Below are 24,825 nucleotides of genomic sequence, written 5' to 3' on the forward strand. Positions count from 1 at the left end.
GTTAATTTCTAGTGTACAGCATCGTGATTTAGTTATATGTGCATATTCTTTTTCATATTCTTTTTCATCATAGGTTATTACAAGATATTGAATGTAGTTCCCTGTGCTCTACAGTAGGACCTGGTTTATCTGTTTTATGTATAGTAGTTTGTATCTGCTAATCCCAAAGCCCTAATTATAATGAATGGTAAAAAAGGGCTCAGTTATCAAAGGGTAAATAAGTCATTGAAACATAAAAGTGCTGGAACAATGCATGGAGTCTTCTCTGGTTCCTGCTTGTTTGGAGAAATGATGACGCTTCTCTCAAGGAGCACCGTGGATTTGGTAACATTGGTAGCAGAGTAAACAAAGGAGGAAGGAAGGGGCCACAGAGGCCATTCTTGCTTCTGAAACCACAGGGAGCCATGTTATTGACTGAATCGTCAGCGTAATTAAGTTTTTTAGGGTTGTCTTCATAGCCGGTATTTTCTAATAATGCCACCACCCACTACACTGGAAGAGCTGTGGCCCTAAGCACTCCCTGGTCAGAGGAGGCCTGTCTCGGGTCACATCCTAGCTTCAGATGCTCTGCGCCGTGGAAGTTTGAGGTCACTTTATTTTTCCTCCAAAAATGTAGAGCAATGTTTCCATCATCTATTTTTTAAAGATAATACTGTTTAAAACTCCTCCTTACACCCTAGAAAAGGGATTTGAGATGATACACCGAGATATTTGGCATCACTTGTGGGAGTCACTTATCATTACTGTATTGTACGTGGGGAAAAAAGAGACAGAGGGGGAAACGTAATCAAGCCAGAGTAGGGTCGACACACTCAAGTTCACACCGCAGGCTCTGAATGGGGCTGGAATACAGCAAACCGTAGTCAGAACAAGGGGCGTAACATCACACTCTAAGGTGAATTGCGTTCCCCAGAATAGCTGTTCTGCACCAGGTCCAGAGAGAAACGTTCTGCTGTTGGTCTTCATAAAGGGGACGCTGATGGATGACACAGGCTCCTCCCTAATGTCGCACCAGTGGATTCTGCATTGTCTCTGCGGGAGACAGTCTTAATGTCTTTTAACGCAGCCCATTGGCCTCATGCCAAAACAGGAGGAGCCAAAGCACATGTCTCTCCAGTGAACTGTCTTGGTCCTGGGATAAAAGATGAGCTATGTTGAGGAAGGGATGACTTGCAGGCCATTCTTCACAAGCATTCTATCTTATAGCTGAAATGTTTTAATAAAAATTGTATGATGGTGTCAGGAGCTATATTCTGTGTAAGAAGCTGGGGAAGGGGGGTTCTTTCAGACTAAAAGCGAACATATTTACTTTACCAGGTGAGAGCTGGGCTGATGGTCCCTTAGGAAGAGCACGTAGCCTCTGTGTTAAGGGATCCAGAGGACGCCTAGGACAGAGCCGAAATATTCCATTATTTTTATAAGCTTAATGGCCAACTAAGGGAGTGGTAAGCTGGGACAAAATACTGTAGCAACTTTGTTGTGAATATTGTTGTTTCTACGTTTAAAATCTGGAAATGGTGCATTCAGCATGATTTTCACAAAAATAGCTTCGACATTTGCAATTTAAGTTGCATAAGACATGTGGTAGGCTGAAAATAATCCCCCAAAAGACATCCATGTCCCAGTCCCTGGAGCCTGTAAATATTACTGTATTTGGAGAAAGATTTTTTGCAGACATGATTAAGTTAAGGAACTTAAGGTGGGGCCGATTATCCTGGGTTAGCCCGTTGGGCTCTAAATTCAGTCACATGTTTCCATATGAGAGAGAGGCAGCGGGAAATTTCATACAGACAAAATAGGAGAAGGCACACACAGAGAGGAGAAAGTAATGTGAAGACAGGACCAGATTCTCCCCTAGAACCTCTGGAGGAAGAATGGTCCTGTCGATGTCTTGATTTCAGCTCCAGCGAAACTGGTTTTGAACTTCTGTTCTCCAGAACTGGGAGGAAATGAATTTCTGTTGTTTTAAGCCACCAAGTGTGTGAATTATCCAGCAGCCACAGGAAACTAATACAGGGTACTTAAAAGAAAGTCACAAAGAAAAAGATATTTAACATGAATTCTTTATCTCTTGAAACCATTTGTGGAAGAAATGAAGTAGTGGTTTTTCAAACTGTTATCCAAAATATACAAACAGCTCTTAAAATTCAACAATAAGAAAACAAACAACCCAATTTAAAAAATAGGCCAAAGACCTTTAAAAACAACTCACCAAACAGCTTCAAATGGCAGATAAGCCTATGGACGATGAGCATGCATTTGCAGGTGGAATTTATGGATTTACCAATTTATAGGCAGCTGGTAAGGTTCAACTCAGAAAATCTGTCTCTGTCTGATGGCTCCAGTGTTCTACCATCCATTAGAAGCCAGGAGACATTTATTTCGCCCTGTGGAATGGCCCTGGATGGACAAAGGTGGGGAGAGAGTTCCCCACCTCCATGCCGAGACCCACCAGGTTTACCTGTTGCACATCCCACGTTTCCTTTCTTGCAGTGGTGACCAGAGATCTGTCAGAGGTGCTTGGACCATCTTCGTAAGGGTCCACATGGGCTTTGGGAGGGGTCACATGACACAGGCAGTGTGGCGCTCCAGCAACCAGCTGAGCCAAATCAACCCTGATGTCCGGCGAGTGACAGGTTCTGTAGCCAAGTGGTCCTCTCATCCTAAGTGCTTATTTTTCACCGTTTTAACAAGTAAACTTCAGATTTCTCATCTCAGACCTCAAAACACTCTGCCAGCAGCATTTCCCCCACAAGTTAAATCCTAAATGTATATAAATATATATATATACTTAAGAATGCATGTAGGAACCGTACTTATAGAGCGAAAGTGCAATTTCTTTAACAAAGACTCATATTACATCATTTGCCAGGCATCTGTCTTTTAAAAAAATGAAGTGTATTTATATTAATTTCTAGTTTTGTTTGCCATTATACAGTTAATTATTTAAAATCTTAAGATAAAAATTATCTTATACTCAGAATGGAGTCCAGAAAATTTTGACAAAATTACTTGATGAATATTAAATAACTGTATTGAACAACATTATGCATTTGAATTTATGGTTTTTATTGTTAATTGCCTTTTCCGAACAGGAAAAAATTGAGGAAGCACTGAATGCATTTGAAGAACTTGTTCGCAGGTATCCTCAGAGTCCAGGGGCGCGATATGGGAAGGCACAGGTATGTTGAAACCAGGCTACTAAGACACTGTTTTGATGTCCTTGTGTTCTGTATAATTGGATTTTCTCCACCCAGTATTTGCATTTTTGTTTTCCCTTCTAACTTGCATACAGAGTTAGTTTCTCATACATATGCATAAATTCAAGCAAGAAATACTGTTTTGAATAAGACAATTAATTACTGCTATTGTGTACTGATGAATTAGGTGCCATTCTTTTGCTCACCCTCCATACGGATTCTCTGTGGATTTGAGAAGAAGAGAACGAATAACACTTTTGTCACTGATTTCCCATCACTTCCATGTTTATTCCATGTAGAGCCACCACATAGTTTTCACTTCAGGCTTCTCAGAGCTTTAAGAACCTCATTTTATCACTGGAGGTTGCAAATTGTGCTTGGGGAAGACTTTTAAAATAGAGTGAAATGTACTTTGTTCCCTCAGTAGTTTCTGTCAGCCAACATTTCTTACCACCTACCTTATCCCCGTCTCCCACCCCCACCTGCTCCTTCCTTATCAGACTTTCTCCATCTTCCAGCCCCTCAGTTCAGGAAGTTTAACACATCCATCTATAGCCTCAGAAACCCTCTGTGGGCCACAGACTATTTTAGGCCCGGGATTATCATAAAAAACACCCTCACGGTCTCTGTCCTGGTGGATCTTATATTCCAATGGGAGATACTTTTTTAATTGAAGTAGAGTTGATTTACAATGTTGTGTTAGTTTCTGGTGTACAGCATACTGATTCAGTAACACACACACACGTATTCTTTTTCATATTCTTTTCCGTTATAGGTTATTACAAGAAGTTGAATGTAGTTCCCAACTCTAAGTAGGACCTTGTTTATCTGTTGTATATATGGTAGTTTGTATCTGCTAATCCCAAACTCCTAGTTTATTCCTCCTCCACCCTTTCCCCTTTGGTAACCATAAGTTTGCGTTCTATGTTTGTAAGTCTGTTTCTGTTTTATAAATAAGTTCATTTGTGTCATTTATTTTTAGATTCTGCATATAAGTGAGATGATATTTGTCTTTGTCTGACTTACTTCACTTAGTACAGTAATCTCTATGTCCATCCATATTGCTGCAAATGGCATTTCATTCTTTTTTATGACTGAGTAATATTCCATTTATATATATATATATATATATATATATTTTTTTTTTTTTTTTTTCCTCACAGTCTTCTTTATCCAATCATCTGTCAATGGACATTTAGGTTGCTTCCATGTCTTGGCTACTGTAAATAGTGCTGCTGTGAACATTGGGGTATCTTTTCAAATTAGAGTTTCCTCTGGATATATGCCTCCAGTGGGAGATATTTTAAAGTTCCATGCTCAAAAGCTTTTTAGTGGAAGCCCACTCTATGAAGGCTCTGTTCTAGGCACTGCAGATGCAGCCATCAGCCAAACACGTGGAGTTTTCATCGTAATGGGGAAGACAGTGCATGAGACACAGAAGTAAAATCTATTGCTTGCTACTGGGTACTTTGTCAGGAGACAAAAATAAAGACAAACACGGCCACTGGATGTGTGAGGGGGTTGAAATGTTGGATGGCGTAGCAGGAAAAGGTCTTACTGAGGAGGGGACATTTGAGCAAAACCCTGAGTCTTTATAAATAAATATATACTTAAAGAATATTAGAAGTGTTAAAAGTAAATAGAACATTTTGCATGATGCCATATGCCACAAAGAAAAAAGTCATGGAATAAAGAACATATTATTAAGCTCTTTTGGCTGCAGGCGATGTGATCCAGAGTGACATGGCAGACAACACTTGAGATGAGGCCTCCCTAGGGAGGTGACAAGTGGCTGAGACGTGACAAGGTCGAGGAAGGAGCTGTTCAGGCAGAGGGAACAGCAGAGGCAAAGGTCGTGGTGCAGGGACACAGCCTTGGCTTGATCCGCTGGGGAACAGGGGAGGGGTGTGCCGAGGGAGGGTGATGAGGGACAGGTGGGGCCAGGGCCTCACAGGTTGCATTCTCTGAGCACTGGGAAGCCCTAGGGGGGTTTGTGCATGGGCCTGCCCGCCTGGCTGCTTTTTAAATAAAAATTGCTTTGGTTACTGGATGGAGAATGGATTATGGCAGCAAAAGTGGAAACAAGAAGAATAGGAGAGTGTGGCAGGTGTCCTTGAGATGCGCTGGCTCGGACTGCGGTCCTGGTCATGGAGAGGAGAAGCGGACAAGGGCAGAGGTGAGAGGACTTGATGATGGCTTAGATTTAAGAGTCAGAGAGAGAGAGGACTCAAGGGCAACTTCGGGGTTTTTGGTTTGACTGTCAGCCCTGCTGGAAAACAACAGATGCAGAGCTGCAGAAATTTTCCAGACCCGGGAGAAGCCGACAACACCTTTTTGGAGAGGACAGTGCAGTCACTTGTGTATGACACTCACACGGAAACTAACACATCTAGAGATAAAACAAGTATGCTTTGCTCTGAACTAGAGGTGGCAACCACTCGAAATCCAGATGCTCAAATTCTTCCTATCTCCTCCTGAAAAACATACTAATTAAATTTGTATTAATTAAATTTGTGAAAGATGAATGCAAAGAAGTTCCTCTTATCCGTGGTACAATACAGATCGGGGTCAGCAGACAACAACTGTATCATTTCCATCAGCCCGAGCGCGTAACAGTCCTGCCTTTATGATCTTCTCTCTCATCTGTAGCTTGGTAGCTAACTTTTCTTCATATTTTTAAAATAGCACATCATGTTGCTTTCCTTTATTTTTTATTCCTGATAGAAAGAAAATTTTAATTTGTCTTGAATTGACTTTAAAGCATGTCCCAAAGTCACCTTTTGATAAATATTTGGGGTAATTGCAAATATAGCGTGTCCTGGGACATTTATCCCGTGTGGGAACTTCCTCCAGTGTGAAGATGATCTGGCTGAGAAGAGAAGGAGCAACGAGATTCTGCGCAGGGCCATCGAGACCTACCAGGAGGTGGCCAGCCTACCCGACGTCCCCGCAGACCTGGTGAAGCTGAGCCTGAAGCGGCGGTCAGACAGACAACAATTTCTCGGTAAGATGAAATAAGAACCAATCAGTAGCAAATGGTGTGCCTTCATGTTGAGAAGCTGTGCGTGCTCCTGGAAGAGTTCAGTTACATGGACGGATACCTGAGTTTTATCACTAATTTCAGGCAATTTATCTGATTGGGTCAGACTGAAATAGTAATCCTAACCTTCATAATTACAGAGAGGCAGACGGTATATTTGCTGCCTTCCCACCCCACACACACTTTACAGATGAAGCAAATGGAATTCTGAGAGGTTGGGGTATTTGCGTAAGGAGTCATAGCCGACAAAGGAGTAGGTCTGGAATCAAAAACTTCCTGCCGTGCTAAGTTCTTTTCTCTCTTAACTATCACCAACTGATTCATGGAGGCTGAAACCATCAGCAGGAACAATTTTTATAGAGGAATGTTAGCAGTTCTAAGCCCTCTAAAAATTTTACCTGTAAGTTTTTTACTCTCTACTAAAGAAGATGATAGACAAAAAAAAATTTAATGACTAATGCTTTGAAAAGATCAGCACAAAGCATCTTCTCTTACTGACCCGGGTTCCCAGTGCCAAAGGCAGGTGGGACTAACCGTATCCTAACTTCATTATAACCAGGCTAGTGACTGATTCTCTCTCACCCAAAATGCCATCGGTAAGCCAGGACGAAGGGATCGAAGCCTTGTATAACTGCTAAGGTGGGCTCTCTGCTGGCTGGATGAGTTACATAGACTAATTATCTTGATGTCACCAGGAGAGGCTCATAAAAGTCATATTCAACTGAGCCTCATATCAACCCTTCTGAGGGTTGGAGTTAAAGGCAGTGTGTCCCTTTGGTAGATGACTGAAATCTGTGCTAGGAGTAGAACCCACGTGATGATTAGAAACGAGAAGAAATGATCCATTAGACTTATATTCATAAAGGCCAGTCCAGGGAAAGAAAAGCATACAGCACACATGCAGGATGGAGGCACTCGCCTTGGGCGCAAAGTCAGTGTGACTGGGTCGTCCTCTTTCCTCGGGCTCTGATGTGGCTCTGTTTAGAACTGTGAATTTTGTATATTAATTTTGATCTTTAAAAAGAATGCATAAAATATCACCCCCCTTGATCACTGGATGTTTGGTGCCCTCTTAAACTTGGCACCAGGTGCCTCACTTGCCTATTTCCGGCCCTGGGGAAAGACAACCCTTCCTTCAAAACAGTCCTTCAGTATTTGAATGTCATCTTAACTCCCAGTGAGGAATCAGGCCAGTTCACTAGAGGAGGCTCTGAGGGACTTGTGCACAAAAGTGGTGGTGAATTGCTGGTGGTGCAAAGCGGAGAGGACGGGGAGGGCACGGCAGAAGGACCAGTTCTCACCTGGGCCTTTGTCGTGGTTAAACAGGGGAAGTTCAGAAGCGGAAGACAAGTCTGAGCCTAAGTTGGGCGGATGGGGAGGAAGGGTAGAGAGGTGGAGAATCAGATTTATTAGCAAAGGAGCAAATGGCTGAGCAAACCATCCGGATTGGCCAGTAATGGGTGGAGCGGGTGGTGGGGTAAGTTGGTGGTGTTTTATGCCAAAGAGTGTTTCTGTTAGGGGGGCATCCAGCTGCATTAGCTTACTGCTGGTCCTACTGGATCTTGGCTGATTTTCAGCTGGTGGTCACCTACGCCCTTTGGGTAATTAATTTGGTCATGTACACTCGTCCCATTTTTGTCTTTCTAGCTGTGGTGAGGAGTAATGACAGTTGGCCCCTGAAATCTTAAATTTCCATCAGACGGCCTGAAAAATGAACTGAAGCTGGGGTTTTCATGATTCATGTGTGCATAGCATCCTGTCGGCCACCAGAGGGTCCCCTAATACCGGATGATGTCTGCTTTGCTCTAGGATGAGGTCCTTACCGAGAGATGGCGCGAAGAGGACCTGTTAATGGGAAGCAGGGTCAGCACAGGACCTCAGCGCCTCTCCAAGTTTCACACGGGGGGCTGGACCCTGAAATTTATTAGACTTTGTATTTGCCTGCTCTGTATTCCTAAGTTTAAAGTTAATCGTAATAAACCCAAAACGTTCCAGTAAAACATTTTTAAAATGAGGAATTGGTAACTAAAGCTTTCTTAAGAGGGAATTTGACATAAAAAGGTAAATGTTGACAAATTTAGAAGATAAGGGTGTCTTTACAATATTTGTGACCTGTATTATGTTCAGTATCTACTGATGGGAGTGATTAACACCGTTGCAGCTGCTTAATGAGATCCTAATGGGTACTTAACCATCAGAAGAGAGAGTCAGATTTAAGCTGGTCTTCAGGCTCTGTTGAATTGTCTCTTATGGTTTGTAGTGTTGTATTGATACAAAGGTGTGCGTCCTCTGCTTTTATTTCTTTTCTTTTCTTTTTTTATTTCCACCGAATCAGGACACATGAGAGGTTCCCTGCTTACTCTACAGAAACTAGTTCAACTGTTTCCGGATGATACTGCTTTAAAGAATGACCTCGGAGTTGGGTACCTCTTGATGGGAGATAATGACAGTGCCAAGAAGGTTTATGAAGAGGTAAGCAAGCAGCAATTTTCTGTTAACTACGTCAAGTTATTTTGAACATGAAGTTCTAATGTTCTTTGTAAATTACATTTAGTCGGCCCAGTCTCTTTCTCTCTTTATTTTAAATTAAATCGAATTTAAGTATTATTATAGTGACATATCCTAAATTCTGTTTCATCCCTTTTTTTTACCTTCATCGAAAGATTTTAAATTTTAATTGACACTTGATATATCAAAACCTTCAACCTATCTCTAATTGCGAAATTTTAAAAACTTTTATATTTATCCGTCCACAAACAGCCTTTCTGAAAGAGTTCTTTATGATAGGAAGAGGAACTCAAAAATTTATGAACTTAAAGTCATGAAGTTAAAACGACATAAACTTTTTCTATATAATCTTTTACTTTTTTCACTGAACGTCCAAACTAGAGAGACCACCGCACTGCAGAACATAAGCCTTTCCAGCATCTGGAGTAAATTACTCACCTTTCAGAGGGCACTGACTATTTGATCCTCTAGCAAGGATACCTTTAAAAAGATGTCTCCTTGATAATGGATGCTTTAATCAACAACGGCTAAGTCACAAGTAACTATATAGTCTAGAAAACGGTGACTCCTTCAAGGAGGGGGGGATGTCATTTGGTACAGAATAAATAAAATGCCAAATGAACTTTGAAGCCGGAGCAAGTTGATATTGCTGTAAAAGAAAGATAAACACAGTTACTTGCTGTTTTCTAATTTAGACCTTGGGGTCAGTGGTTTTCAAGCTGGTGCATTTTGCATCAGAATGCTGCTAGTCGGTAGAGGCAATATGACTCCTTCTCTTTGCAAAGTGCTGTGGAGTATAGTGATTTTCTGCTCAGTCTAAGGACTGGGTCACCCCCACAAATGGTGCTTTCCTCCCTTTATTGCTGTTGGTCCCGTGATCAAATTTCAGAGCGGTTGTCTTTTGACCTTTGTCCTAATTTTTAAATTTTCTGAGAGAGCGAGAATAAGACCTTTGCTGTTTATAGCATCTCTAATCCCTGTTCAGAGTGGATTGAGCTTCCAGTGTTGAAAATTTGTGCCACGTGCTAAAGTAACCTGTTACAGGTCATAAAACGAGTTCGTATGGGACACTGTATTTGCTAATAGCTAAGACAACACACTGAGTGCCCTGTCTCATCGTGTTATCTCAGTGATCACCTGGGAACATGTGAATGTACGAATTGTCAAACTGTATCAGACATACTTACTACTCTAACATTGTTGCAAGCCACAAAGGTGGAATTCTAGAATTTCTTCCTTCCTCCCCAAAATACCCTGATCAAGTGTCTACACGGTGCCAAGCACGTCAGAGGTCCGGGCAGGACCTGAGAGCTCCCTGGCTTCTTTCAGCCACTGTGGATTTGTCCTCCATCTTCTCCAAACCTGCCTTGAATGTAATATAATCGTTCTTTTTACTGGATGCTAAGTCTCAGCTATGTGAAGCATTTTACCTCATCTTGAAAAATAAAACTTACCTGCTGTGATTCATACATTCGAAATCATAATCTCACCGGAATGAGCGTAACAGGAGGCAGAGAATCTGAAACACAGCCGTATGAGACAACCGAGCGGGTTTCTTTTTGAAGAAGCATCAGTAGCCTGAGGACAGGTGTGGGGTTTGCCTTTTGTTTACTCCCTCCAGTGCTAGGTTGATAAGCCGTATCTAATAGATTCTCTTTCCTTAACCAAAGTTCATCCTGACAGGCTTATGTCCCAGCCGAAGATCATTGGCAGGAAACTGAGAGTGTGATTTTGTCTTTTTTTCATGTTGATTTTTATCTTTGAGGAAATTTTAAAAAATCATTGATAATTCCCTTTCTGGCTTTCTTGTTGTTTTGTTTTGTTTTTGCTGTTTTTAGTTTCAACAAAGACTGACTGAAGGTACCTTGGCCACATCCCTGTCTTTTGGAGGCTCTCCTGGGCGTCCCTCCATGTTAGTGACACTACCAGTTACGAGACATGCAGTCGAAAATTCAGCCTCTTCCTGATTCTGCCCCCCCCCCCCACTCTTCAACGCATATCCGTTCTCTTAGTCAACGCATATTCATTGAAACCCACACACACTAGCTTGGGCAATGGTAGTTAAGGAAACAAACACAGTATGCCCTCATGGAGTTACAGTCTGGTACCAAATCACTAATTTCTATTATTTTTACCTCCTCAGTATCTTTCAAATCTCGTCCCTCTTTAACCCAGGAACTCATAGTGTGCCTTAAGTAGGGCAGACCCACCCCACACGGGCTTGCTCTCCTGGGACCTTCAGCAACACAAAGTGCAGATCTGACCAGCCCACCGTTGGCTTCAGCTCTTTAGTGGCTCCCACTGCCCACAGCCTTGGTCTTCAGACGTGTTCATTTGTGTCCCCTTGCGGTCAAAAATGTCCAAGCAAACACCCAGGATACGCATGCTTGTGTATTTATATATTATATCTGTGTGTATTTGTACCAATTTGCAATGTTCGTTGTAAAAGGTACACACTCTAAAATGGGTTTTAACGTGAAATGAAATTTTTCGAAGACTTTTAAAATTTCATTTAACTGCCAAAAATATGTTCACTCTGAAAATATTATAATTTAGTAATATCAATGTGCAGTACTATTTATGATTATATGAATTTTTTAGTCCTGGTAACACATCACACAGAGTTTGTCCTGGAACTGGAAATGTCATCTCTACCAGTTTGTTGCTGTCTATGCTGTGTGTGTGTGTGAACAGAGACAGAGAGAGAGAATCTGTGTAACATTTTAGTATTAATCCCAATTTGGGTTTCTTGGAAATCTTATAAAGCCTCTTGCCATTTTCTGAGGGTTTGTTGATTACAACTAGATAACACAGCCTGCGCATCCATTATGTAATGCATGTAAACTGTAGTAAGCACAGTAGGTGAGCATAAAGAATGAAGCGGGGGGGGGGGGGTGCAGCCCTGTCCATCACTCTGGGTCCTGATCCAGCCCACCCTCCCCTCACAATGGCAGGTGTGTGAGTGGGACGTGTGACTGTTCGCCATGCAGCTTAGAGGAGAGCCCTGGAGCGTCTGAATAGCAAATATTACATTTCAAAGACAATGCAAGTAGGGCACTTGTCATATCTTTCCACTCCCCAGAGGATTATCTGCACATGATACAAAACAGGGCCTTCCATGGTTTGCCTCCTGTCTGCTTCTCCAGTCTCATTCCCTTTGCTGTTTCTGACCCACTGTTCCTTTTTACTCACTTATCCTGTGCCTTGAATGCCTCGCTACAAAGTTCTCCATCTTCCTTTTCCCCAGTGAACTCCTATTCATCCTTAAATACCTTTCTGAACTTGCCCCTGCCATCCCCACCCTAGAGTGAGCTAGATGTCCTCTGTACCCACTGCATGCCTCGTGCCAATCACTGTGCTTACACTTAACCACACATTCTGTTGTCTGCTTGTGAGTCTGTCTCCCTCCCTTGACTCAGAGCTCCCTGAGAAGAGAGAGTAAATCTCATTTATGTTGATATGTCCAGAGCCTAGAAAAGTTCTGTGTGTTCTAAAATATCTAGTAAATTAATACATCAGCCAATGGCTTGAGCTGATGCCTGTGTCTACAGCAAACAGAAATGCCACCTGTGTCACTGCAGTCATTGTAATAATCCCTTCGTGATGAGTGAAGAACCGTGATCGGCCTCAGTGCAGTTCAGGACCAGAAGTATTTACTGGGCTTGCTCAGCATCTGGCTGTGGAAGGTATAGAAGAAGCAGAGTCTGCGCTTTCACAGGTCCCGCCGGGAAGGCGAGCCCGAGCCTGGCGGGCACCCAGCCCTGCAGTTAGCGCGGATTTCTCCGCGGCCCATCGTGTGCCGGGCACTGTTCTCAGCACTGGGGCTCAGCAGTGGGTGCAACAGACAAAATCTCCGTAGAGCTTACAACTCTGTGGGGGAAACCAAAATAAAATAAATCAGATGGTGATGAGTGCTACGAAGAAAAAGGAGTCAGTATAAAGAAGTTAGGAAGCGACAACGATGGGAGTGGAGGGTCTGTTTTATATCAGGTGATTGGGCAGAGGCTTCACTGAGATGGTGCTTTGCGCAAGGATTTCCTCAAGGTAAGGGAGTGGGCCACCTGGATGTCTGGGAGAAGAGGGTTGGAGGTAAAGGAGTACTGTGGGTGCAAAGGTCCTGGGGCAGGATTGCCTTTGACTTGCAATGCAACAGGAGGGAGTCCAGGGTGCCCTGGCTGGTGGGGGCAGGTAGCAGAGGAGACCAGAGGAGTAAGAGGCCCAGCCCAAGGGAGGTCTCGGAGGCTGTTCCTAGAATTTGGTCTTCCTGTCAGTGAAAGGAACCCATCTGGGTTTTGCGTAGAGGAGGGATGAGGTCTGACTTTGGACTTAGCAAGTCCATGCAGGACCCATGTGGAGAGTGGGTTACAGGAGAGTGGGGCTGGGGATGCAGGAGGCTCCTGGAAGAAGGCAGAGGAGAGATGAAGGACTTGGACCAGGTTGGCTGCAGTGGAGGAAGTGACAAGGGGTATGATTCAGAATATATTTTGAGTCTAGCACTGGCTGGGTTTGCAAATGGATGAGGGACAGGCACAGATACAAGACAGAAAATGCTAAAATATCGGTGGTGTGGACTGTGGACTCACCAAGGGTATGGGGTCCCTGCCTGGTGCACGTGCCCCGTCTGTGTAAAGATCCCACAATCCCCTTCCCTCCTCAGACTCAGGGATGAAGGGAAGCTCCAGGAATTCATCTTTTCTCTACACGCATTCAATTCAGACCTTCTTCACCTCTCACTTTTGTTCTGTAAATTAGTTTGTCTAAGCAGCTTCACAAGTTGAATGTTGTTGTTTGGATTTCTCACTGCTCATTTAATTTAGAGGCATTTTGCATAATTAATCTTTACTCATAATCAATGCATAAGATAATAAACAATATTAACCTAGGTTTTATCACAGAATGTTGGATTTGCTCACCACTTCATCCTCAGTCCTTAAAATGGTCTGGGTTTTCAAGAAATTTATGCTGGATGAATGGATCATGATATGTTTTGAATGCTTATCTAAATTTTCTCATAACTAAGGCAATATATGAAGCATGTATGTGAATCGATGTCTAATAACCATTCAGAGTTGACCTTAAGCATAGATAATGTAAAGCCGTTTTTCTTTATCACTGAAAAAAATTGAGGTCATAAAATTGATGGAGATTTTGCTGATTTGCGTTGTTAAAGCAACGCTTTCATGGTCATTGCCTTGTCATTCATTTCTTCATTCTAGGAAAACTAGTGTGTAGAAGTGGAAACTTTTTGAGTTGAGGGGAAATGGGGCCATTTAAGGCAAATGAATTGCAATGAGACAAAACTCTATAGCCTTTTAAGCTGTAACATCATAATCCAGTCCAAATACAGCAAAGTTAATTAAGATGTGTTTTGACAGTCATTTGTTGAATTCAGAGTCCACCACAATAGCTTTTTGTTTTCTTTGAGTTTAGGTTCTGAATGTGACGCCCAATGACGGTTTTGCTAAAGTGCATTATGGCTTTATCCTCAAGGCGCAGAACAAGATGGCGGAGAGCATCCCCTACCTAAAGGTCACTCCCTCCCTTCCTGTCTTTTCCTCTTCCAATCCCTTTGAGTCATTTGGACACTCTTGACTATGTGTTGGAGATTGATTGGCTGGCATTGCTGTCTTTTTAGCAACCAGAATGTATACCCTCTGAACATGACATTCATAGGCAGTGTGGACCTTCAGCATAATGAGACTGTCAGATGTAGATGGAAACTATGTGATTAGAGACTATTTGAAAAAGCTTTTATGAAGAGAGTCCTAAAACTGCAATTGTTATTGGTTGATCAAATACTTTAAAATATGTCCAGTGCATTAGTTCCTTTTACATTTCAATAATACATCAAAATTACTTTGAACAGGGTTCATGGTAACCTATACAAAGTGAGGTAACAAATGCAGACTGAATAGGCCAAATCCCCAAGAGCCTCATACCTTGAAACACTCAGATTAAAATATGCCGTCATTTTTTTTCTCACAAATCTAGTTGAATCCTCATTGGTTCACCAGAATCACATTTGGTCTAGCTCAGGGCTGTCCAACAGAACTTTCTGCCACAATGGAAATGTTCTTTATTTGTACTCTCTAATATGGTAACAAGTGACTACTGAGCATCTAAAATGTGGCTAGTGTGTCTGAGGAACTGAATTTTTAATTTTAATTTTCATTAATTTGAATTTAAATAGTAACATTTGCTAGTAGCTACCCTATCATTTGCTTGAATACCTGTGAAACTTTAAGTTGCACTTCTATAATCCACTTTTGTGATCTCTTTCTTTCACAAGACTTCAATCAGGGATCCCGAATAGTGACCTACTGATTGCAGATTGCTTGCAAGTTCTATCCAGCCAACATAATTCTCTTAGTTGAGCATCTGAATATTTTGTATAAAAAGGAAGATTTTTCGTTTCTCTGGGAAGGTGATATCTGGACCACATCCCAGCACAGAAGCTGAACAGTGGTGTCCCCTTGAGGTGGGCGTGTACCGCTCAGTCTGTCATGGCTGTCACTGGGCCTCTGCAACCTTCACGTTCCCTCCCACGACCCTGTGGGCACGTGGGTGTCTCTGATTTGAAGTGTTTCTCTTAGACTTCCTTTGACATAATAAAAAAAGGCCTAATTGTACTGTCCTGGCTCAGAGATGAGGACGCAGAGGGAGGAGCTGGTTAGCTAATGAGCAAGGACATTTATGTGAGCGTCTGTCAGTCAAGAGCCAGGACCACAGCTCTCCTCTCCCGGGTGATGCTTCTGTTCCTCGCCGCTGTTTTCCAACCTCATGCAAATAAAATTTCTCCCGAGTAAAAGATAATGGGCTTCTTGCAAAGAGGCCTCAAAGATGCAGATTCTGAGACGTTTAAATATGTCTTATCTTTGTCCTTCTTTTACTTTCCTAAATTCATTCACTTGCTTTAGTATTTTCTCTCTTCTTTTTGTTCTTACAGAAACTTAAATTTCAGTTCTTCTGTGGGTGCTGGGGATTGAAATCAGCTAAGTGTTTTAGAATAGAAGTTGTTTAATAACAATTATAGTTTCAAAGATTCCAACTGGCTTTACTCCTGTTGTATGTTCTGTAAAAGATTGCACTGAAAAGTGAAGACACATTTGTTTTGAGTGGGGAAAAAAAACATTACTTGCAGTTGGGTCTCTATCATTTCAAACCTCTATGAGCAACTAAACATTCTGGTTCAGGGATAAAAAAGCCTCTAGATAACATATGGTCAGATTTGGAGAGTAGAACAAATGTGATAGAAACCCGGCCAAAGAAATTGTCTGGGATATTGAAATGTGACTGCTCTCACAGAGACAATCCACAAAGCATCAGACTAATTTTATGGGCTATTCCACTGTTAATGGATGATGAATGTATTTTTAAATTTAACTTTATTACACCTTTTTGGTTTTGCATTGTAAATGTTGACCAGTAACCTAATTACCAAACTTTAATATTGAGATGGATTTTCTGGTTCTTAGATTTTAGTATGGTAAATGAAGATTAACTAAATCAATGAATTAAATCTGATATTTAATTCTTTGGTAAACACTAACACTGTCCTTCCTGCAGGAAGGAATAGAATCCGGGCATCCTGGCACTGACGACGGGAGATTCTATTTCCACCTGGGGGATGCCATGCAAAGAGTTGGGAACAAAGAGGTAAGGAGTTGGTGAGGCTTCTGTTTTCTTTAACAGAAGACAGAGGAGCAGGGAAATTATTCCTATGAGAAAGTTACAATTAAAAAAATATTTTGAGCATAAACTTTTGAAGGTGGTGATTTAAACTTTTTTAAATAACCCAGCTATTCCTGCTGAATCCTATAAAGAATTTTTGGGATTTGACTTTTATAATTTCATTCAAGAAAGTATGTGAATAATCATAAGAGCAGCCTCATATGTATGTATGTGTGTGTGTGTGTGTGTCTATATGTATCCGTGTGTGTGTGTGTGTTGTGCACGCTTCTGGGTATATATCTGTGTGTGTAGCTGTGTGTGTGTTGCCTTGAAAAAATTATTTTTTAAATTATGAAATGAAGAACTGTCTTTGAAGCTGTTTAAATATTTTAAAAATATTTTAACCGTTTACCTCGATTTATTTTTATTTGATTTTGGAATTTAAACAGTAGTTATTTTTTTAGAATGAAGTCTTCACTCAACTGTTTCCTAAGCACACTGAACCCAGTGGTTAATTAATTGTGTCATTTAACTTCTGCAGTATTTAATGCCAAGTTTAAGATGAACTCCTGGAGCTATGGTACTGACAGAAAATATAGCAGCTAAAACACGTCACGTTTTTCTTTGTGATTCCTTTTTTTCTGAATACAGTGTCCGTTTCTTTAAACATGATCTTGATCGTTAATCATGACATTATGCCCTGTAAATTCCCAAACGGTCATCATCCACCGTGGTTCATATAATGTTCCTGGGCCCATCCTCACCATCACACGACTCTAGGCTGTGCTCTCCTTAGAGTCAGGGATCAAAGGCTGAAGTGTGACCCTGGACCTTTGTAACCAGGCATCCCATATACGTAATAAAGTGACATGGAAGGATAACGTAGCTTCAGGTTTCCAAAATTCATAACATGGGACCATTTGGACAACTGAGGGTTCATTGGAGGAAGGGGTTTTGTGATGGAGTAATTGTCAGTCAGAGACACAAATCAATCTGGGGTAACAGAAATTTGGATAATTGACACTGTGTTCTTTCTGCATTTCCATGTATCTGTACCTTTCTCCTCTGACCTACCAGTCAGTCTGCTGGAATAGAATGAGAAATGAGAGGCGACGAGAAAGAAAGGAGAAGAAATTGCTGATTAGTAGTCACTTTTGTGTTCATCCTCTTAGATGTAAATACCCGGAGCCTCCTTTGAACGATTGGGATGAGAAGGATTTTGCTCCAGCATCCAACACTGGATGGATGTTCATATCTGGTTGCTGTAAATGTAATTGTCACTAATTAATTTACCTTTGAACATCTCAAGGTCCAGGGCAAAGACAGATAAAAGAAGTCTATGATTTATTCTCGCATCTTAGATGAAAACAGCCCTTTCTTCAAGGGCAAAGAACTCACTACTAAACACTTGTTAAGGGCTTGGGATTTGAACCTATGGGATTGTTCTATCAGTTTAATTGTCATTCATATGCAAAGAACAGCACAGTTCTTGAATTTAAAAAGCTCACAAAGATTCATTCTTCCAGGAGACACAAGCCTATAGAAACATATATTCTCCATAATGGGTGTTGCATCTGAATTAACTCTCGAGCTCTGAGTTTGCACACAGGGAAGCAAACATGCTTCACATTCTTAAGCATGGAGCTCACAGTGCAAAATAGAGATAAAGTCCTCTTTCCAAGCGGAGGCACCCATGATGCTTCCAGGCCAGTTGCAGCCACCTGTTGTCATCACATGTGTGAGTCCCATGCCCTGCCGTGCGCCAGGCAGGGCAGGCTGGGCTGGAGCCACAGACCACAGACCCCACATGCGGCCCAGGCTTTTCTGAGTTAGAGTCTCTGCATGTACTATTTCCACGTAGTGAGTGTGTGTGTGTGTGTGTGTCTGTGTGTGTAAACTATACCTGGCAACAATTTGAAGTAGAGTCGACATTGACATAGAGCACATTCCACAAGATGCCCAGATGTGCTTTCCATCTCTTTTAGTTTTCCTGATGAGAAATATAAAAAGGAAATAGTAAGGAGAACATTTTCAGAGGATTCTAGCACCTTGATCACTGATTTTCTAGCAGCTTTTATTATAAGGTAGTTTAGATGTTAGAAAAAAAAAAGCAACCTGGTTGAATTCACTGGGTGAACTATGCAATTGATGATGTCATTGAAGGTGATTTTTTTTAATTCCTAAGTATCACTTCACAGTTTTGTTTCTCTCAAAGTTAAAAGGCAGAGGAGTATAAAATCAAGGGTCCTGTTTGATGCACTAAGACAACCATGGAAAGTCAGGAGAAATTTTATAGACAGTTTAAACATGCCACTGTGAGCAAAGTCTCTTCCCAGGCATCCAGCATGGTGAGTGTTAAGGCCAGGACTGAAATTTAAGATACCTAATTCCTGAACTAGGCTTATGAAGTTTGCTATCATAGGTACGCATAACTGTAATACAATATAATGTAATTCATATAAAATGTGAGGTTTTCCTGTAATAATTTCTTTCTCTATTCTAACAATATGCCTAGTCCTTAAAATGAGTTGCTGATGATTCAAAAATTAATGGACTATAAGTTTCCAAAAATCATCTGTTGTAGTTAATGTTGTTCACTTTAACACTGACAAGTATGGGAAATAAAATCCTAAATTTAAGTTGGACAAAAATAACTAAAATCGTCAAATTAATTTCAATGGTAAAATGTTATAGTTTTTAAATCAGACAACCATGAGCCATTTTAGGTTTCTGGTTTTTAAAGATACTGCTTTATGGCTACCACTTACATGTATTTTAAGGAAAATGTGTAAGAGTGATTAGCATGTACGTTCTAATTTGAGCTATTATTGAGGAAGATAAATAAGATCACTTTTGTCTTTTTTTTTTTAATGATACAAAGATGGAAGGAGAGTGAAATAGGTTTCCAGGTGCCCTGGGTTATAGTTCGACATACTCAGTCTTTCTCGATCTCAGTTCCAGAATTTGTCAAATGGAGACATTTGGGGTTATTGGAAAGATCAAATGAAATACCACGAGCTAAATCACATAGTAGCCTGAAGAGTGTTGCTGAACATGGGAGTGGTTCTGCTCTCACACTTAAATTTTCTAACGAAGGAAATTTTGATATGTGACTTTTAAAAGTTATTATTTCTTACATCTAAAGTCTGTCTGGGGATTTATGAAGATACTTGTCTTGAATATCTTCTTAATCTGCTCCATGTTAAATGCCTGATTTCACTGATCAAAATGTGTGTTTGAAACCACTCTCCAAAAGTACGCATCAGATCAGAGTTTAAATAATGGAGGGGATACTATTATGCACCCTCCTGGAATCATCTTTTATTCTGAAGACAGTGGGGCATGCACGGTGCAGGAGACATGTGGGGAGGGCCACCAGGAGAGCATATGGTTGGGGTGTCACTTGAAGGGGACATATGGAACAGCATACTCTGCAGCCATCTGTCCCTGGAAAGGGTAGGTAGTTTTCTCAGAGGCAAGTTGTATCAAGTTACAGCTAGCCTGTAGCCACAAATGTTAGCCCTTATGGCAGAAAAAAAAATACTAGGAACAAAAATTCCCTTCTCCCAAATCGAATGTGGGCTGTCACTCGATGTATTGGCAACTGCGAACAGTCTTTCCTTCCTGTCTACTTATTTAATGGGGGATTTCCACTCTGTTACCTTGGGGAAACCTTCTTCATGTGGACATGGGAAGACAGCAAGATATTATTTGTATACTTGTGGACAGAAGTTACTCTGCATTTTAGCATTCTAATTCAGGAAGTGCAGATATCTGTGAAGAAAGTATTAAAATCATAATCATTTCCTTTTAAAGGAAACATAGAAATAGTATTTAGAAATGAAAACTAAAATATAAACATCGTCCCCTTTAGTGTCTTAAATGTATCCACCCAGCAAGGGTCTAGACGCTGCTGGACACCCTGGGAGAGAGTGTATGCAGTGTTGAGTCCTGTGTTAAAAAAAGCTTACAGCCTAGGAGTGAAAATAAAATACACACATTTATTTAAAAGAATATGTCATAATTAGAAGCCCAATCAACTAATAGTATTTATGTCAGTGTAACAGATTTGGGCCCTTGACTAGCAAGCTCTTTTTTTCACGTCACAAAGTCATACCTTATTTTTAGTGACTTTAATTGTAAAATTAGTAAAAATGTTTCATTTGGAGTTCAACCTTTCTGAATTCTTCCAGGCATATAAGTGGTATGAGCTTGGGCACAAGAGGGGCCACTTCGCATCTGTCTGGCAGCGCTCACTCTACAACGTGCGTGGACTGAGAGCCCAGCCTTGGTGGACCCCGAACGAAACGGGCTACACGGAGTTAGTGAAGGTGAGTGTTCATATTGCACCCACCCCGCATCCTTGCCTGTTTCCTCCTCAGAATTCAGAGAATGCTTCTCATGCAGAGGAGTGTCAGGGAGGAAACAGACTTTATTTCCAGGGACATTTGCAAAAAATATTGCAAAAAGAATCTTTTCATTCCATGAGCCAAGAGTTCAGATTAGGTGGTGAATAAAGGAATTTTTAAAAAAATTTTTTACTGAAGTGTAGTTGATTCACAATGTTAGGTTCAGGTGTACAGCAAAGTGCTTCAGTTGAATGTAGACATACATGCATGTATTTTCTTTTCAGATTCTTTTCCATTATATGTTATTACAAGAAATTGAATATAGTTCCCTGTGCTCTACAGTAGGTCCTTGTTGTTTATCTATTTTATATATAGTAATGTGTATCTGTTAATCCCAAACTCCTGATTTATCCCCACCCCCCTGCCCTTTCCCCTTTGGTAACCATAGTTTGTTTTCTATGTCCCTGAGTCTGTTTTTGGTTTGTAAATAAAATCTGTATAATTTTTTTTTAGATTACACATATAAGTGATATTATATGATAGTTGTCTTTCTCTATCTGACTTACTTCACTTAATAATCTCTACGTCCATCCATGTTGCTGCATATGGCATTATTTCCTTCTTTTTATGGCTGAGTAATATTCCATATATTACTATAATATTGCATATATATATATATATATAATCTCACATCTTCTTTATCCAGTCATCTCTTGATGGGCCTTTAGGTTGTTTCATTCGAAAGATAAAATAATGCCATTTGCAGCAACATGGGTGGACCTAGAGATTATCATACTAAGTGAAGAAAGGAATTAGTTGAAGACCAGTTCTCAAATATCTTGGCTTGAGGACCCCTTTACACACTTAAAACTTATTGAACACCCCAATGACTTTTCTTGTGTGTGTGTATTGGGGGTGAGGAGGCGGAATTATATTTATCCATATAATTTTTAGAAATTAAAACTGAAAGAAAATTTTATCTTTTTTAGGAATTCTTTGAAAATGAAATAGTAATAATAATTCCATTCCATGTAAATAGAAATAACTTTAAAAAATAATTCCATTTTCAAAACAAAAAAGTGAAGTGAGGAGATAGGAATTGTTTTCTATTTTTACAAATCTCTTTGATGTCTGGCCTAATGGAAGACGGGAGGGTTCTCACCACGACATCACACATGCACCCATCAGACATGGAAAACATACGTTCCTACAAAAATCCATACCTGAACGTTCCTAGTAGCACTTTTCATAATAGCAGGAAAGTGGAACTAACCCAGATGCCCATCTAAAAGATAAATGAAGGAAGAGACAAAGTGTGATCTACCTTCACAATGGCAATAAAAAAGAAGATGTACTGAGATACAGGGTACAATGTATACACATGTTATGTGGTCCCGTCTATGTGAACAGTCCAGATGGGCAAATCAACAGAGGGAGAAAGTAGAGTGGGGACAGCCAGGGCCTGAGGAGAGGGGCTGAGGATGAGTGACTGTTCATGCATAAGGAGCTACTTTCTGGTGTGATGAAAGTGTTCTAAAATTAGATAGTGTTGATGGTTTCACAATTGTGTAAATCTACTAAAAACCACTGAACCGTGAAAAGTTAGTTGAGCAGTTTTTGTGGTATGTGAGTTACGTCTCGATAAATCAGTTAAAAATGAGAAACTGTGATATATACATTGTATGTTCAAATATGTTAAAAAAAAAAATAAACAGATTTCCAGGGGTTGATGAAGAACACCTAACTGAACCAGGCAGTACAGCGAAGTTTAGAGCAGCAACTCCACAGCCATGTTGCTTGGTTTTGTGTGTTTGTTTTGTTTTGTTCTGTTTTTTGATTGAAGTATAGTATATTAGTCTCTGCCCAGGGACCCCTGTTGTTACATGATGTATGGTTTCCTGCATTTGGCCTGCATCCCCCTTTCTCTGCTCTTATCTCAATATCTGCCTGCTCTAACACATCCATGTTGCTGCAAATGGCAGAATTTCATTCTTCTTATGGCTGAGTAATATTCCACTATATATCTATATCTATATCTATATTTATGTATATGTCTATATCTCACATTTTCTTTATCCATCCTTCTGTAGATGGCAATACAGTGAAGCACTTTTGAGCATCAGCTCCAAAGCCACATTCCCTGTTTCTGATTTTTCGGCCCTGCCCCTTACTGGTTCTGTGACGCTGAGCAGCACTTCCTCATGTTTCCATCCATTCCATTATCTGCAAAGTGCCTGTGGAGATGGCCCTTGTTCCATAGCTGTTTATTTAATAAGTAAAGAGGAAGTCTCAATAAACATTAGTTATTATTATGATTTATAATTTTAATTTATGCATTACTTATTTTCCTAGGAAAATACTTCCTAGTTTCTAAAAAATAAGTTGGAAAGCCAATTTTAAATTTTATGTGTTATCAAAATAACATCACAGCTATCATGTTTCAAATGCCTCCTGTCTGCAATCAGTGTGCTGAGCACTTTTGTATATAATACTCTTCATCTTTACAACAACGCTTCACAATTGGTATGATTGTACCCACTTCTGTTTGAGTAAGTGAGGATGAGAGAAATTAAGAAATTTGCCCAAGGTCCCATCTTTAATGGGTCAGGTCTGGGATTTGAACTGAACTCTCCTTGTCCTCAGAGTCCATACCCTCACTGGTACCCCATTGCACCCTCAAAGGTCCTGAGGTCTGCTCTGATATCTCATGCTCCCTTTTTGCCAGTTTATTGCAGAATTCTCCCTCTCTGAGCTTCTTGATTTCAACTCTGCCTGTCTTAAGTTCTGCTTCCTTGAAGAAGACAAGCAAGGCCTGGGTGTTCATCACAGGGTCCCCCGCAGCGTAGAATCTCGGAATCTTGATTTTGTATACATTATGACTTTCAAAAAATTGAAAAAAGTAACTTCAAGGTGTCCATTTGCCAGTGATGACAGCGACAAGAGCCTGCTGTGCAGGGAACCCGGGGCCCAGGACCACTTAGTCAACACACACTTGCATGTCAAGATTTTCTTCCATTTTCAAATTACAGATTTGAATATGATGGATTTTAGATCACCACTCACGCATTGATATTTTAAAATGGAAACCTTCTAGAGGGGGTGGCTGCCACGTTTGGCTAAAATCCTTTTAGAACAATTACCCAGATCCTGGCCCTTACGTAACGATTAACCACCACAGATCGCACGTTTTCATTCAGATTGTTCTCAGTGCGTGTTCCAGTGAGCTGCAGAGTGCAGCTTTCTTGAAGGCAGGGGACAAAGTTCAGTCAAATGTATCAGCTCTGTTTTCTCATCTTGTTGAATTGCCACTGCTCGCCTTAGTGTGTAGCTTGCAATCCGGCAGTGCTGTGCCCTGGGGGTGTTAAAAAGCCTGTGCAACTTGATGGGAAAAAAAAAATGTAGAGAAAACTATCCCAGTAGAGTTTTTTCTTTTAGGCATATTTTCCTTGAAACCAAGTAAATTTTTTGCCCAAATAACAAGTATGAAAACCCTCTGCGCCTTGAGGGTATTTAACATAGAAATTGATAATTTGATAAATTAACAAAGATGAATTAAAATCTTCGCTAGGTTATAAATAGAAAAGGGAAGAGAAATCTCTTCAAGTGAGAGAAAAGCCATCGTTATCCTTAAGACTTTTGCTCTTTTTTTTTTTTTTTTTTTTTTTGAGATCTTCTTTTTGATCCGAATGATTCCATGGCTAATTGAGATGTAAACACGCACACATTGGAACCACTGAAGAGTCACTGAGGACCCACAACAGCCAATAGGAGCTGAAGTCCACAGTTCCAAATCACTCTTTTCTATTTTTTTTTCCCCTGCTGCCTCCCTTTGGTCACTGGGAAAAAGGGAAGCCCCTTCATCCTTTTTTGGAGTTTTCCAAAGCAGCTGCTGTAATATAAACATATAGCTTCGCAGCTGAGCTTTCCTTCCTCGTATTGTATTTTTCTTACAGCTGGAGGAGTGCCCAGTGATACTAGCCAGTGATCGGACCTGGTGCATGAGAATGATTGATGAGAACGATACTCTCTCTGGCATTGTCCCTCAGTCTGTGGCTTT

The 24,825-nt window shown here is 40.7% G+C and overlaps 1 protein-coding gene across 6 annotated transcripts in view; it reads left to right on the plus strand.

The window, feature by feature from the left end:
• The window catches only part of ASPH (aspartate beta-hydroxylase), a 162,834-nt gene that overhangs the window by 110,622 nt on the left and 27,387 nt on the right, over positions 1-24,825 (plus strand). For 5 of the 6 annotated variants that reach the window (XM_032470005.1, XM_032470007.1, XM_032470006.1 and 2 more), the window contains exons 16-21: positions 3,096-3,182; positions 6,054-6,204; positions 8,576-8,712; positions 14,179-14,277; positions 16,315-16,404; positions 20,613-20,750. In XM_032470005.1, the coding sequence (XP_032325896.1) occupies positions 3,096-3,182; positions 6,054-6,204; positions 8,576-8,712; positions 14,179-14,277; positions 16,315-16,404; positions 20,613-20,750 (702 nt within the window). The remainder of the gene's footprint in view (positions 1-3,095; positions 3,183-6,053; positions 6,205-8,575; positions 8,713-14,178; positions 14,278-16,314; positions 16,405-20,612; positions 20,751-24,825) is intronic. The other variant, XM_032470008.1, reaches the window with a different exon arrangement.

The sequence above is a fragment of the Camelus ferus genome, chromosome 29 (assembly GCF_009834535.1).
Source record: "Camelus ferus isolate YT-003-E chromosome 29, BCGSAC_Cfer_1.0, whole genome shotgun sequence".
Taxonomy (NCBI): domain Eukaryota; kingdom Metazoa; phylum Chordata; class Mammalia; order Artiodactyla; family Camelidae; genus Camelus; species Camelus ferus.